General features: G+C 38.9%; 1 protein-coding gene across 1 annotated transcript in view; it reads left to right on the forward strand.

Moving 5' to 3' along the window:
• LOC124252938 (filamin-A-like) overlaps positions 1–14,084 on the forward strand; it is a 96,527-nt gene that overhangs the window by 69,266 nt on the left and 13,177 nt on the right. Inside the window, 10 exon segments of the mRNA XM_046686625.1 lie at positions 2,923–2,961; positions 4,717–4,843; positions 5,550–5,690; positions 5,883–6,011; positions 6,208–6,381; positions 9,673–9,834; positions 11,267–11,470; positions 11,680–11,742; positions 11,745–11,831; positions 12,350–12,478. Coding sequence (XP_046542581.1) covers positions 2,923–2,961; positions 4,717–4,843; positions 5,550–5,690; positions 5,883–6,011; positions 6,208–6,381; positions 9,673–9,834; positions 11,267–11,470; positions 11,680–11,742; positions 11,745–11,831; positions 12,350–12,478 — 1,255 coding nt within the window.

Raw genomic sequence — 14,084 nt, forward strand, 5'->3', positions numbered from 1 at the left:
CTCAGCTAATAATATCCCATTTTATGTATAAAGTTATTACTCCTGTGTCCATTATTTCTGAAGAGTCATGGACATTCAGGGTTGAATGGCTTGTTAATGTTGTATTGTTGTGCTTGTGATGGTGTGTGTGTACATCCAGTCAGCATGGTTGAAACAGGGATTATGAGTGAGTGAGTGAGTATGGTTTTATGCCGCTTTTAGCAATATTCCAACAATATCACGGTTGGGGACACCAGAAATGGGTTTCATGCATTGTACCTATGCGAGGAATCGAACCCAAGCGAATGCTTTAACCACAAGGCTACCCCACGCCCCACATGAAGTAGGGAAAGTTGTTTTACTCCTCTATAAGCAACGGCCTGTTGTCTGGGCCAGGAACACCAGTGTTAGATAGTATGATCAGGTCCACGCCATCAGGTGGAGATTCATAGCTCGCCACAAACCTCTTTGAGTAGGCCTTTTGAAAGCATTCGGTATGAGGACATGTTCTGTATTGGAATCCCATAGAGGAGCTTAGAGATGTTAAAACACAGAATGTTAGAAGTTTGGATGAAAGATTTTCCCAGCAGGGAGTGTTCAATAGTGTAGATAGATTCTGGGGGTGTTTGTCAAGAGTCAAAATGCATTCCTTTATGAACTCATAAATTATTTACAAGATCAGATGTCAACAGGCTGTAGGAGCACTAAGATCTTCCTTTAAAAGGTTTTTCTTGTAAGCCATCAAGGGAATGTTAATTTCAAGATTTTTGGATCCTTATGTATGGGGAGCATGGAAAGGAAAATAATTTGGTTCATGTCAACATTTGGTAGTGGCACTTGTGCTGGGCATCAGATAATTAACTTGTAGCTCACTTTGAAAGGTGGAGGGTTGTCAGTTAACAAAAGAACTTGATAAGACGAGGAGTTTTCTCTTAAGGACCACTGACTTTGTACAATATCAACTTGACTATGATATGTGTTCATTACCAAGACTGAGGTAATCTAGAGGAGATTTGCAGTTTGTGATAACTCAAGTTTGGAAAGAGCAACGTTGCATGATGTTCCCCACTGGACAAGAACAGGACTCTGGCTACCTATGTTTGTTTTAGGAAGTGGTTAGTTTATTGAATGGTCTGGCTAGCTGTCTTGGTACCCTGAATATGCGATTCATTGCTCATGTTATCAATCACTGGATTGTCTGGTCCAAGTCAACTTTCAACAGGCTGAGGTGCGGTGGGGTAGCCTAGTGGTTAAAGCGTTGACTCGTCCCGCCGAAGACCCGGGTTCGAATCCCCACATGGGTACATTGTGTGAAGCCTATTTCTGGTGTCCCCCGTCGTGATGTTGCTGGAATATTGCTAAAAGCGGCGTAAAACTCAACTCAGTCAGTCAGTTCAACAGGCTGTCATCATATAGCTGGAATACAGTGTAAAGTTAAACAGCAATGAATGAGTGAGTGAGTGAGTGGTGTGTTTGTGTGTGTGAGTGAGTGATATGTGAGTGAGTGATATGTGAGTGAGTGATATATGTGAGTGAGTGATATGTGAGTGATGTGTGTGTGTGTGTGTGTGTGTGTGTGTGTGTGTGTGTGTGTGTGTGTGTATCCTTATGTTTGTAACTACTTCGTTGTTCATGTTAGGTGTTAACATGAATGCATGTGCGTGTGCTGTGCATGTTAAAGTGTGACTACCATTTTCAGTTCCTTGACCTAGATAAACTAAAGCATGAAACTCAACATGATGCAAGCGTCCTCATTAATATTTGAAAACTTGAACCCAAGTGTAATGTGCTCGAAAGTAGTAAAAATGTAAACCTGTTGCCATAGCAATGTGGGTAGTAGAAATTGAAGCAATTAATTCAAGAGGTGCCCTGTTAAGCAATAAATCATCTCCACGTTCACTCAGTAGTGTCTGGTAGATTCTGTGAATGCTCCAAGCAACTCTGTAATTGGGGCCCTATTTAATGAAAAAGTCTATGTTTCAATTAAATGATGATTTTGGGGCAATTCTCTTATGACTATTGTGGCCAATGTTAAATAGTTACAAACTCGTTTTGTGATATGGGTTGTTTAAAAAGAAGGAACACTGGTAATGGATCAGGTCTGATAAGATAGAGTACAGCTTGAGTGTCTTCAGTGGTGCATTGTGGATTTAGTGTGTAGTCAGTCGTTTTGTTTAGCCGTGTTTAGTCACGTTTAGTCCTAGTCAGGGATGTATTGTGTTGTCAGTGCTTAGTCAGCAATAGAGTTGTCAGATAAGTCAGGTACAGCAAAAATAACGCTGTGTTACGTTTTGCAGCGTAAGGAACAAATTTTCAAGCACATTACACAATTTGTCCAACAGTGTTCACATATCCTTATCTTATTTTGAGTGATATATATCTTTATTTATTAAGAAAACAAATATATAAACAACTGTGGGTAGGAATACAGATTACAGATGTATGAAAGCCTTGTGTTAGAAAATAGCCAGTTGCCAGTCGGGTGTATCATTGAACAATATACTGGGGGAAAAATGGGGGATCATGAAGATTTTTGTGGATATTTTTCTGAAATTGGTGTCAGGTACTTTGTTTTAATTTTACAAAAACATATCCCAAAAATATGAATGATCCCTTACTTTTTGTTCAGTATAGAATTGTCCCTATGTAAAGTTGAGTAGTACACACAGCAAAAAGGATATATGGAACACTGTCTGAATACCATTAGCTCTATCTAAACACAAACATTTAAAAAACCAATTCTTGAAAATATTGTTTTTTGATTTGACAAGACTGATGATTATATTTAGAAGTCAAATTGGTTTCATTTGTCTCTTTTTCGAGAAACAAAGTTGTTTTTATGATTTTGTTTGATAAAACTGTGTGTGTTAAGATATTGCAAGTTGTGTTTATTGCCGTGTGGCATGTGCATGTCTGACCCCGTTTTTGTGTGTTGCTTCCCAGGCCGTCTCACCCGAAGAGTACGACCTATGGAGAAGTCAGGTGAGTTCGCCACTCTAACACACTTCACCACTCTAACACACATTGCCATTTAACACTAAAAGCTGCTCTAGCACACAGCCCCATCCTAACATGCGCTGCCACTTCTAACACATGCTTCAGTGAAGGATACGACAGATACGCACGTTAGTTCCACAGCTGACAAACCCGTGTAATAAGTTAAACTGTCAAGTCTGCAGTGGAGCTGTTTTCAAGCATTATTGAATAGACTTATGCTTGTTTGATGTTCTCAAGCTAGGGTACATGTGTGTATTCTGTGTTAAGGTACATTCAGAATACAGACAGGTACTTGGAGTATACGTATCTGCAGTAACCTGTATCTCAAGTTGTTGAATCATGTTTGTTTCCCGCCCACTGTCTGAGTGGATAGTTCATTTCATTCAGAATCACCTGGTGTTATAGGAAGGAATCTGTGACAAGCTGGAACTGGCCATGTTAGCAACTTTGCATAGCAATAGTCTCTGCTAGTAATCTAGATATCATCAGTTTGATGATGCTTTAGACCATACTAGCCTAAACTAATCTGTTCTCTGAGCAATAGTTTGTAATGTTAACATCTTGGCCATTTAGGCAGATCTCCTTCAAACAATTTAAGTCTTGAAAGTATTCGATTGTATCATTAAAGAACATTATTGCAGTAGCTGTGTGAGACTTGTGTCGCCACAATTGTGTTGTAGTGTCTTGATAGTACTTGTCACCTAGTCTTATTCATTATAATCATTAGAGTTTCTTGTCAGTAGTAATCATCTGAAATGCTAGAGAGGCATTTCACTAGGTCATACTGACGCAGCATGGCTTTACTGGTCATCTACTGATGGCTAGTTGTTTTCAACACATCACATCTAGTTCCTAATTACTAGTTGTTTCGTCAGTCTAGAGCTCTACTGTTTTCTTGGTAACCTAGTTTAGTGTTTGAAAAACAAAAGGAGAAAAAGAGTTTAAACCTAGTCTCACTGATAGCATGCTTGCAATAAGTCTGCTGATGTCTAGATAATGCACCAACATTCAGTTAAATCCACTGATGTCCAGTTAAATCCACTGATGTCAAGTTAAATCCACTGATGTCCAGTTAAATCCACCGAGTTAAATCCACTAGTTAAATCCATTGATGTCCAGTTAAATCCATTGATGTCAAGTTAAATCACTGACGTCTAGTTATAGTAGAGGTCTAGTTTGCATCAGAATTAGATGCCATGCTGTCTGTTCAGTCTGCACATGGTGTATCTCAGTCTTTCAGCTGGTGTCAGTCACGATAGTGTCTGCTGCATCTATCCTAATCATCGCGTTGCCAAAACACTTGCCTCGCACTCATTGCATTAATTAGACACCACAATCTCAGTGAAGGTCAATATTTCTCTGGCACCATAGCTGCAAAAATAACACATCCAAACATTCTCCGATATTAATTATGTAATTTCCTAACTCTAACATGCGGTTTAATAGCACCTGGTGATTAAATGGTATTTATCTTGCCCATTTTTGACAGTTACGGCGAGAATGTTTACCAGTTAATAGATTGGTTCTGAGAGTAAGTTTACAGGTGTTCAGTTATATCATATTTGCTACAAAAAAATATCACATAGGTTCTGAGAATAATATTACATAGCTTCCTGGGATGATATAGGTGCTATGAGTATTATCACATAGATGCTAAGAGCAATATCCCAGGTGTTGAGGTACACAGTGGTAGGATAAAGTTCCTGTTGTGTACCATACTGAATGTGTTTTGTGTTTCAGGTTGGCACTGCTGAGGACCTGATTGTGCAGGAAACTGTCGACAACGTCAGCGCCGCACCTGGATCTGGCCTGTACCAGCCTGTCGACTTCTGCATCCCGGTTGGACCTATCTTCAACTTTGTCTCAGGTAAAATGTTCACTGGTTGTCATCCCAAACCGATTTCACATAAGCAGAGGTTAACCTGATCAGAGGTAAAGAACACTTACCTGTGATAGTAGCAACTGATGAGTCAACTTCCACGTAAACACAACACAATCAGAGGTTACGAACACTTACCTGTGATTGGAGCATTTAATGAGTCAACTTCAATTAAACACAACACAATCAGAGGTTAAGAACACTTACCTGTGATAGTAGCAACTGATGAGTCAACTTCCACGTAAACACAACACAATCAGAGGTTACGAACACTTACCTGTGATTGGAGCATTTAATGAGTCAACTTCAATTAAACACAACACAATCAGAGGTTAAGAACACTTACCTGTGATCGAAGCATTTGATACGACAACTTTTCTTCTCACGTTATTCACTTATTCCGATTTGTTCAAATAAGGTGTCAAATTTTCATTTGATGCCCTAAAATTTAACCTTTTGAATATATGAATACACGGTTAGTCTACATATTGATCCATGAACCACACTGCTGCCTGAGAAGGCATCAGAACTCTATCCAGTTGATGTCAGACCATCACTGGATGTTTGAAGGACATGTGTTTATGTCCTATCTCCCTTCATTATTGTTCTTGTGATGAAGGAAAAAGTCCCGATGAGACGATAGCGTGACAACTGATGACCTCTGTTGACCTCTGTTGATGTGTTTGTGTTTCAGCGTATGTCGTAATGCCGTCAGGAAAGCGAGCGTAGCCGAAGATTGAGGACAACCAAGATGGCACTGTCACCATCAAGTATCAGCCTTCTGAGACTGGACTCCATGAGATGCATGTCAACTACAACAACCAGAGCATTGAAGGTCAGTCTGTCTTCTCATTGGCTAGTTTGAATGTAGATGTACTTCATGATTAAACCTCTTTGATTGTCTGCAAAATTAAATGTTAAGATATATTCTTAAATTTCCTGCATGTTTGCCATCAGTAAATGGGCTGATAAGTCAGTCTTTAGTTTGCTGAGAGAAAGGGCTCTAATCAACTTGTTATGCCAACAGGAAGCCCCTTCTTGTTCCACGTTGATGCCGTCAACTCTGGCTATGTAACCGCCTATGGACCTGGTCTGAGCCATGGTGTCACCAGTGAGCCCGCCATCTTCACCATCAACACCAAGAATGCTGGTGCTGGTATGTATCCTAGCAACAGAAACTGTTCTGTTTCATCTTCTGGAATCAGTTAACAAGTGGAAATAATAGGTCTATTATTTTTTCATCATTGAAATACTCAAACCCAGCCATGATGATATTTCTTGATTTCTGATCCTATGGAGCTAAACTCTAATCACTCCCTCACTCATTCACTGACTGACTGATATGCTTGCAGGTGGTATGTCTCTGGCCATTGAGGGCCCATCCAAGACCGAGATCAACTGTAAGGACAATGAGGACGGCACCTGCACCGTCAGCTACGTCCCCACAGCTCCTGGCGAGTACTGCATCACAGTCAAGTTTGCCGACAAACACATCACTGGATCACCCTTCAAGGCCAAAATCACCCGTAAGTAGAAACAATGCTCACTGTTTTGATTGAATGCTTTCAGATTTCAAGTTTATATCAACCTCTTTTACATACTATTTCAATTTGTCTATTTCTGTTTGTTGTTATAGCAACTGTTATATGGGGGATATTTTGTTACCCAGCATTCTGTCTGTGTCTTATTGCCTGCTGTTAATGGGTGGACATGTTGTTCATGGTTCGTTATTCTTGGCATGACTGTATGCAGGAACATAATTTTATAGAGAAAAAATCCCATTATTGCAAAAAATACTCTTGAAAAAAGCAATTATTAACTGATTTAGCTTTCAATGCTACTTGGACAATAGATATCTAAATGTATGGAAATTATGTGATAATTAGTTTGCCTCAGAATTAACAGACCATCATCATTTTGAATGAGTGTAGTTTCTAGACAACTATCTCAACCTTCTACTGTCTCACGTCTCTGTTCTGTCTTTTCAGAAAAAGGTAATATGAGGTCTTATAACTTTTCACTAATGAATGATCCTGATTTTGCTTATTCATCGCAGTCGATCATGTAGTCGAGAGAATGTTGATCATGTGACATGTGTCGGACATGTTTGCCGATATATAGATAGCATTTTCCCGCCTCAGTATGTTTGCTTGGCAGAAACATCATATTACTGCTAGTGAATGAATAAAATCAAACTGTTTGTTTTGACTAAAACAAAATTTGCTTATTTGCCTATGTTATGTTGCTTTTCTTGTTTCACGGTGTAGATTCCGTCTTTATGATTCAAGTAGAAGGTATCATTATGACTCCTAGATGTTAACCTTTCACTTGAGGGATTCATTCCCTACGATTTGATACCTTTCAAATACCCCCCACCTAGATTACAACCCGGAGATGTATTTCTAACGTCAACAACCCGCCCTTTTGTGAAAATAATTTTTTAAAATGATGCACATTCCTTTGTGTGATTTATGAAAATGTTTCAACTTGACTTGAAACGTTTTGGGTAATTGCACAACTTTTTATGCCCTGTCTTAGAACAGTTTGCAGCAATAAAGTAGACAAAAAATGGGCTTCTTGTCTTGTTTGGCAATGGTGTAATGATCTATAGTGAACTGTCACTGTTACGTTATAATAGATATGTTGTAAGCCATAAATCTTTTGTCTACTTTAACTTCTGTCAACTTCTAAGCAATTTCTATGAAACAAATCAGTTTGGACCCATTGCACAATCTTTTCAATACCGTCTTGAAACAGCTTGGACAAATAGTACAAGCTTTCTACATTACGTGCATGCAGATATCATCATTGCAAGTTATACTAACACAACAAGAGGATATTGTGTGAACAGTATATTCACACAGAAACACACTAAAATGGGAATTCTTTTTTGGCATGAGACTATGGTGTTGAGGCCTATTGAGAGTTATCTGCACTTGTTTTAATGGCATGCATGTGCATGAATCTTGGACAATTCTACGGTATCTGGTGTCAGATGCGTGCTTATCATCTTTGCTATGTTGGATCGGTTGATAATTTGATCATTGTATAGATATTTTCCTTGCATTTTTTAGTTAAAATTGAGTAGATGAGGTAGTACCTGTTTTGTACATTAATGTAAACAATAAAAAATTAGTCTAAATGTTCCACATAATACAGCATACATGTGAGTCTCGCTTCCACCAGAAGGAATTTGTGATTTAACTAATACCAATGCAAAGAATTGTTTGGGGAACTGCATTTTCTCCATGACTTCATTGAGGGGTGCAAGGGTGGCCTGGTAGTAAGGGTGCTTGGTTATCATGCAGAAGGCACAGGTTCAATTCCCACATGGTGTTCACTGCGTTTACACTGCTGGATCATTGCTAAATGCTGCCAAGCAGTTTTGTCACTCACTCATTCTGCAGACTAAGGGCAGTTCACTCTGGCATACAATATACTGGACTCTTCCCACTCTGTAGCTTGGGGTCAGTTCCTACAGAAATATAGTTAATCCTTGGGGTCCCATGATAGTGTATGGCCACAGAGAAATAACCCCCACTCCCTCACTCACTCTGTAGGTTGGGTAAGTTCCTACAGAAATACAGTTAATCCTTGGGGTCCCATTCTAGTATGGCCACAGTGCTTCTGAGAAGTAAACCCCACTCCCTCACTCACGTTTCCTGTTGGAGGGTGGCCTTGTGGTTGAAGTAGTCACTTGTCACACCACGTTGCTGGGTTCAGTACCCATGAGCACTGCTGCTGAGCCTGTTTGGATGTCTCCCACCCTGCTATGTCTGGAACAGACTATGAGTGCATACAATCCATCTAGTCCTCAGCATGGGAGATCATGAGTCATGAACAGAATGATCAGCCATTAAAGAATCCAGTTGGAATTATGGAATTCCATGATAATTCTTTGTGTAAGGGTTTCGCCAATGAGACAAGAAAATCAGGAATGTATACTGTGTGGCTATGTTTTTAGGTTAATGAGAGCCTCTGTCTAAATGCTTCTGATTAAGCTCATGTGACAGCTCACACGTTTGTTTTGTATTAAAAAATACAGACAGTCTGGGAGGCTGTCAAGATGATTAATTCTTTTAAGATAAAGGTTATTTCATTGGTTCTTTTACAAGACGACAACTCCCTTTTGAATATGTTTGGAGAGATGAACTCAGTCAGTGGTAAAGAACCCAGTGTTGTGGAGACCTCTAAGCTGTGCACAGCGCATGGGAGGAATTTGTGTTCGTAATTAATACTGAGATGGCAAAAAAATTGTTTTTCAAAGATTCTCCGTATAGAATCTGAAAAATAGATCCCAATTTAACTGAGGAAATTGTCTTGAAAGAGTGAGGTGGACTTGACTTGCTTCAAATATGTTGCTTGCATGACCACCTATTTCCTCAGTTGAATACAGACGACCATTTTCAAATCGATAACAGGTTCTTGAGTATTTGCAACTTTTAATTGAAGTGCTATCTTAATATTGCTTTAAATACTACTTTGAACAGGTTGTCAAGAACATTTTATTTTTCTTGTTTGAATAAATAATGTTTTATCAATGCATTAATACTGACACTAAATAAAAATATGGTCGTCACATCGGTACCTAGAATGATGTGTATTTAACCTATTCATATGCTGGTATTATCTTGAAATCATATATGAAATTCAAGGGTCTTTATGAACCATTCTAGACTTTGCTATTCATATGAATAGTAATGTTAATCACTTTTAAAGGTTCGTGTTACCAGTGTTTAACAATGTTTCATTTTAATCAGTGATGATCAACAGAAAACAAGACCATCATAGACCTATACATGTTTTTGTGTTTGTAGCGAGTGAACCAAAGCGTCGGGCGCAGATCTCCGTCGGCAGTAGCAGCGAGGTTTCTCTGAAAGTGACTGAGAGTGACATCGCCAGTCTCACAGCTTCCATCCGAAGCCCCTCTGGACGCGAGGAGCCATGTATCCTCAAGAGACTTGCCAATGGACATTTAGGTGAGGCAGTGATGGATAGATGCGAGCTCCTCACAGTGCATCCACTTCACTGAGCGCACTGCTGCAGGAATGTGTTGAAGCATTCAGGGTTGAGAATGTCATAAATGACAGATGATAGAGAGTATTTGAAAGGAAGTTTGTGTTTTAGTTTGTTCTTCATTATAAGAAGTAAGTGTACAAAATATTTGGACAGGAATGTGCGGATGTGTGTAGAAAATGCTAATGTGTGTAGAAAATGCTGTAGTTACAACATTGGACCAAGAAACAGTCTGGTGATGTGAAGTGGAAAAAAAAATAGGATTAATGGATGCTAATTAATCATCATCACATCTGTATCTTACTGAAGAAAATAGGCTACCTGTACCTATCAGTGTCTAATGGGTGCTACTTAGACAACTGCGTAATAGGATAGTAATATTGAAAAAACATTGGTAATTATAACCTGCTTAGAATGTTTAGGTGCGCTTTCCCAGGCAACTTAATTTCCCAGATATTTCAGTATGATATTTCAGTATGATATTTCAGCTGGAGACCTGATGATGTTTATCAACTAGAGATTATGAGGCAACAACCAGTGTTCCTAATACTTCTGATGTCTAACAAATGTGGTGATCTTTTACCATTCACACCTCCGGTAATGGTTCTGACAGCCTGTTAAGTAAGGATGTTCTATGAATGTGTCAAAAGTCCAACTCTTTGTGCAGTTCTCACTTCACTAATCTGCAGAAGTAACACCAGTGAAAGATAAACCATGTTTGAAAAAAGGCTGTATAGGCAGCGATTTAATGCATGTAATTAGTTGGCGGGCAGCTAGGATGTAGCTTCCTGCTGTGGCCAGAGCTTCTAAGAGGGAACACGACTGTGTGGAGTGTAATGGACCGAAGCAAGAGGCACGCATGAGGCTCTGCTTGGAGTTTTGAAAATATTCTTCTGAAAATTAATTTTTTTAGAAAAGGAAGTTATGTAATAACAAGTGTTATACATGCATGTTGAATTGAATAATAATACAGGGTAGTAATTAGTCATGTTTTAGTGGTTTTCCTGTGTAAGAATGTCTGATGGTGTGTGGTGGAAAATGAAACCGAATGGCTAAGGTACCTACATTTAACTGTGGGATGGTATCTAGTTGGCTAAAACATAGGACTAGCATATGTACATACACACAGGCAGACCTACACAGAAACACACAATCATGAACAGACACATGCACAGATGCATAGACACACATGCACTCACACACAAACTCTCTCTCTTTCTCTCAACACACACACACATATGCAAGTATATCGCGATAGAGTTCAATAATCATTAATGCAATGTTATACTTCCTTTCATCTCATCTATCTCCTTCGTCACCTATTTTCCATATCATGTTAATTTTCTTTATACAAAACAGTTTGACAATGAGATTAAACTCATCCTTATATTTCAGGTATTACATTTACACCACGTGAAACTGGTGAGCACTTGGTCAACGTCTTCAGAAATGGAAAACACATAGCTAATAGTCCCTTTAAGATAATTGTGGGAGAAAGTGAAATTGGCAATGCAAGCAAGGTCAAGGTCTCCGGCAAAGGTGTCACCGAGGGAATGGCCAATGAGATCAATGAATTCATCGTTGATACACGTGAAGCAGGTATGATGCCATTCCAGTTTGTTGGTACATATTAAGAGTTATCTCCCTTTAGGAGCACATCGGATTATATGAATATATATAATTGATATAACAAACATTCAGATTAATATTGGAGGTATGAATAGTAGCACAATATCAAAAATTGTTTTCCACTCATCAGAAAATGCCTAGTTGACAAATGTTTCACGTTGGCATGTTACTGTTTCCAGGGTATGGTGGAATGAGCCTGTCGATTGAAGGCCCCAGCAAGGCAGACATTGAGTGTCATGACAACGAGACGGCACTTGCCGTGTTCTGTACAAGCCCACTGAGCCAGGAACTTACATCATCAACATCAAGTTTGCAGATCAACATGTGCCAGGTACGTTCTTTTCAAAATGACAGAATTAGATTTGAACTCAGGACTCCTTTTCCTTTTGTTATCATGCTGAAATGTGAGGTCACCCAAGACAAAACAGACTCCCCGTCTGGATGTAAATTCATAGATGTATACTTGTGACAATAACAAAATATATACCAGGGAAAAGGAAGACAAGAAAATAAGGCCGGGACTCTGCATGCCCATGGAAGGTCTACTTGACAACTTCAAGTTTGAATTAGTCTGTCAGTGCACTGTGGACACTGTAGTTCTGTTTGAGATAAGTTTACTTACATTAGTGTTGACAATGGGTGAGAGTTATCTCGTTAAGGTTGTGGGCAGTGGTCACCACAAGGTGCAAGTCATGAGTTCAATGCTGTAATATTGATAAGAATGGTGTAAAACTCTCACTCACTAATTTGTCTTGAATTGAATAAATAAAATTCATATTAAACATTTTTCATCGTTTGAATTTGGACCTTAATTGATATCCTGAGTTACCTATTTTTCTCTGATTGCAGGCAGCCCATACAGTGTTAAGATCGGCGGCGAGCCCTCATCTCGGATCACAGAGAGGATTACTAGACATAAGGAAGCTGTTGATGTCACACACATCGGCAGTCAGTGCGAACTTAGCCTCAAGATCCCTGGTAAGTCCTCTTGTGGTCACCATTATGTGTGTTGTCACGTACAGCCCTTCCACCTGGATTACACACTGAACAGGACGAAAAACCACCTGGCAGGTTGCTAAAGGAAGCCATTGGTAGCACATATCCATCAATAATTGTGTTGCCATGCATTTAAGGAATTTTCTGGTTTATTTTCAAATTATGAGGCAGGTTGTTAAGAAAGTTCTGGTTGCTGATGATTCTTTGAATAGTGTTTACAAGATAATTTTACGCTAAATCTTTTTATTTAGCGGTTTAATTAAATATACTTTGAAGACAGTATGAACAGTAATATGTTGTTTTTCTTTAAAACCAAAGTCACTCACCAAGAGCAGGATTATATGCTAAGCAATAAATTAAATGGTGAAAAAAATCTAATTCCTGAAATTTTTAAATCAATCTTTATTGAAAAAGCAACCAGTTAAGCACCAGTTGTTGGCAGCTGCCCAGCTCAGAAAAGAAGTTTCACAGACCAGCCAGTACCATATTTAATTACCATGGAAACTGATTGCAGATAGCTAGCAATAACTTTTGTACGAGATTGCCAGAATATTCAGCATATGACTGTAGCATTGTTCTCCACTGTGTTCGGTAAAACCCACAACTGAACATCGGCAAATACGGACATTGTGCAGTTGTGGGACACACTGACCCAGCTGGTGACGCAGTTGAAGGTTGTTGTTAGGAAGGTACCATATGTGTCAGCAGTACCTTGCCCTTCATGAGTCCAGTAATGTCTCCTACAACAGATTACTTGCTTTACAGAATTCAGTGCTTCAAATACTGGAAGGCATGGGGGTAAAGAATTAAAGTATAACAGTCTGTTGATACTATGTTTCAAACAGGTAGGAGTAAAGCTTAACAATAGAGAAAAACAGCACATTTATAAATATGTCAACTTAATACTTATGGTATGACATCTGTAGATTAAAGGGGAAACTGGCTTTAAACAGCCCTATGCAGGTTTGGCTGACATAGAAGATGTGTCTGTGAAAGTACATAGGAACTTGTACAGTTAGATCCATATATTTTTTCAGTACAAAGAAAGTAAAATATTTACATGGATTTAGCAGGAATGTGAATTATTTTAAAGTGGCACCAAAACAAACATTGTCAGATACTGAAGCAAAAACATTCCCGTTGCCAGGAGAAACTTAATTAGCAATAGGATTAGCAAATGGATCTGTCACAAAGCCCGCCCGCCAAGAAGCATCGACCACCATTCCAGGAATAAACAAGTTGGATAAACAACCCTCCCTATGTGCCATCCGAACATGTACTCATTAGGAATGTTTACACTGCTGATGCAGATATCCCTGTATTCTGACACTGATATCAACTAATCATGTACATTGGTGACGGAACAGTTTGTTTATCACTCGACCAATTCTTGATAATTGTAAATCATGACGCACACTTGTATGTCCTGAAAAAAATAATGGGTTGTGAAAAATCAGAAATTGCATAGTTAATTATTAAATGTTTCATGAAAAAAAATAGAAAAAATGAAGTAATGTGTTAAACTCACCTGTCTGAATTGTTTCTGGCTTAACGCCCTCTTAGGGTTTGCAATTTTGGTAAATTAAAA

This window comes from Haliotis rubra, unplaced genomic scaffold (genome assembly GCF_003918875.1).
Source record: "Haliotis rubra isolate DU_JTF1 unplaced genomic scaffold, ASM391887v1 Scf53, whole genome shotgun sequence".
In the NCBI taxonomy this organism is placed as follows: domain Eukaryota; kingdom Metazoa; phylum Mollusca; class Gastropoda; order Lepetellida; family Haliotidae; genus Haliotis; species Haliotis rubra.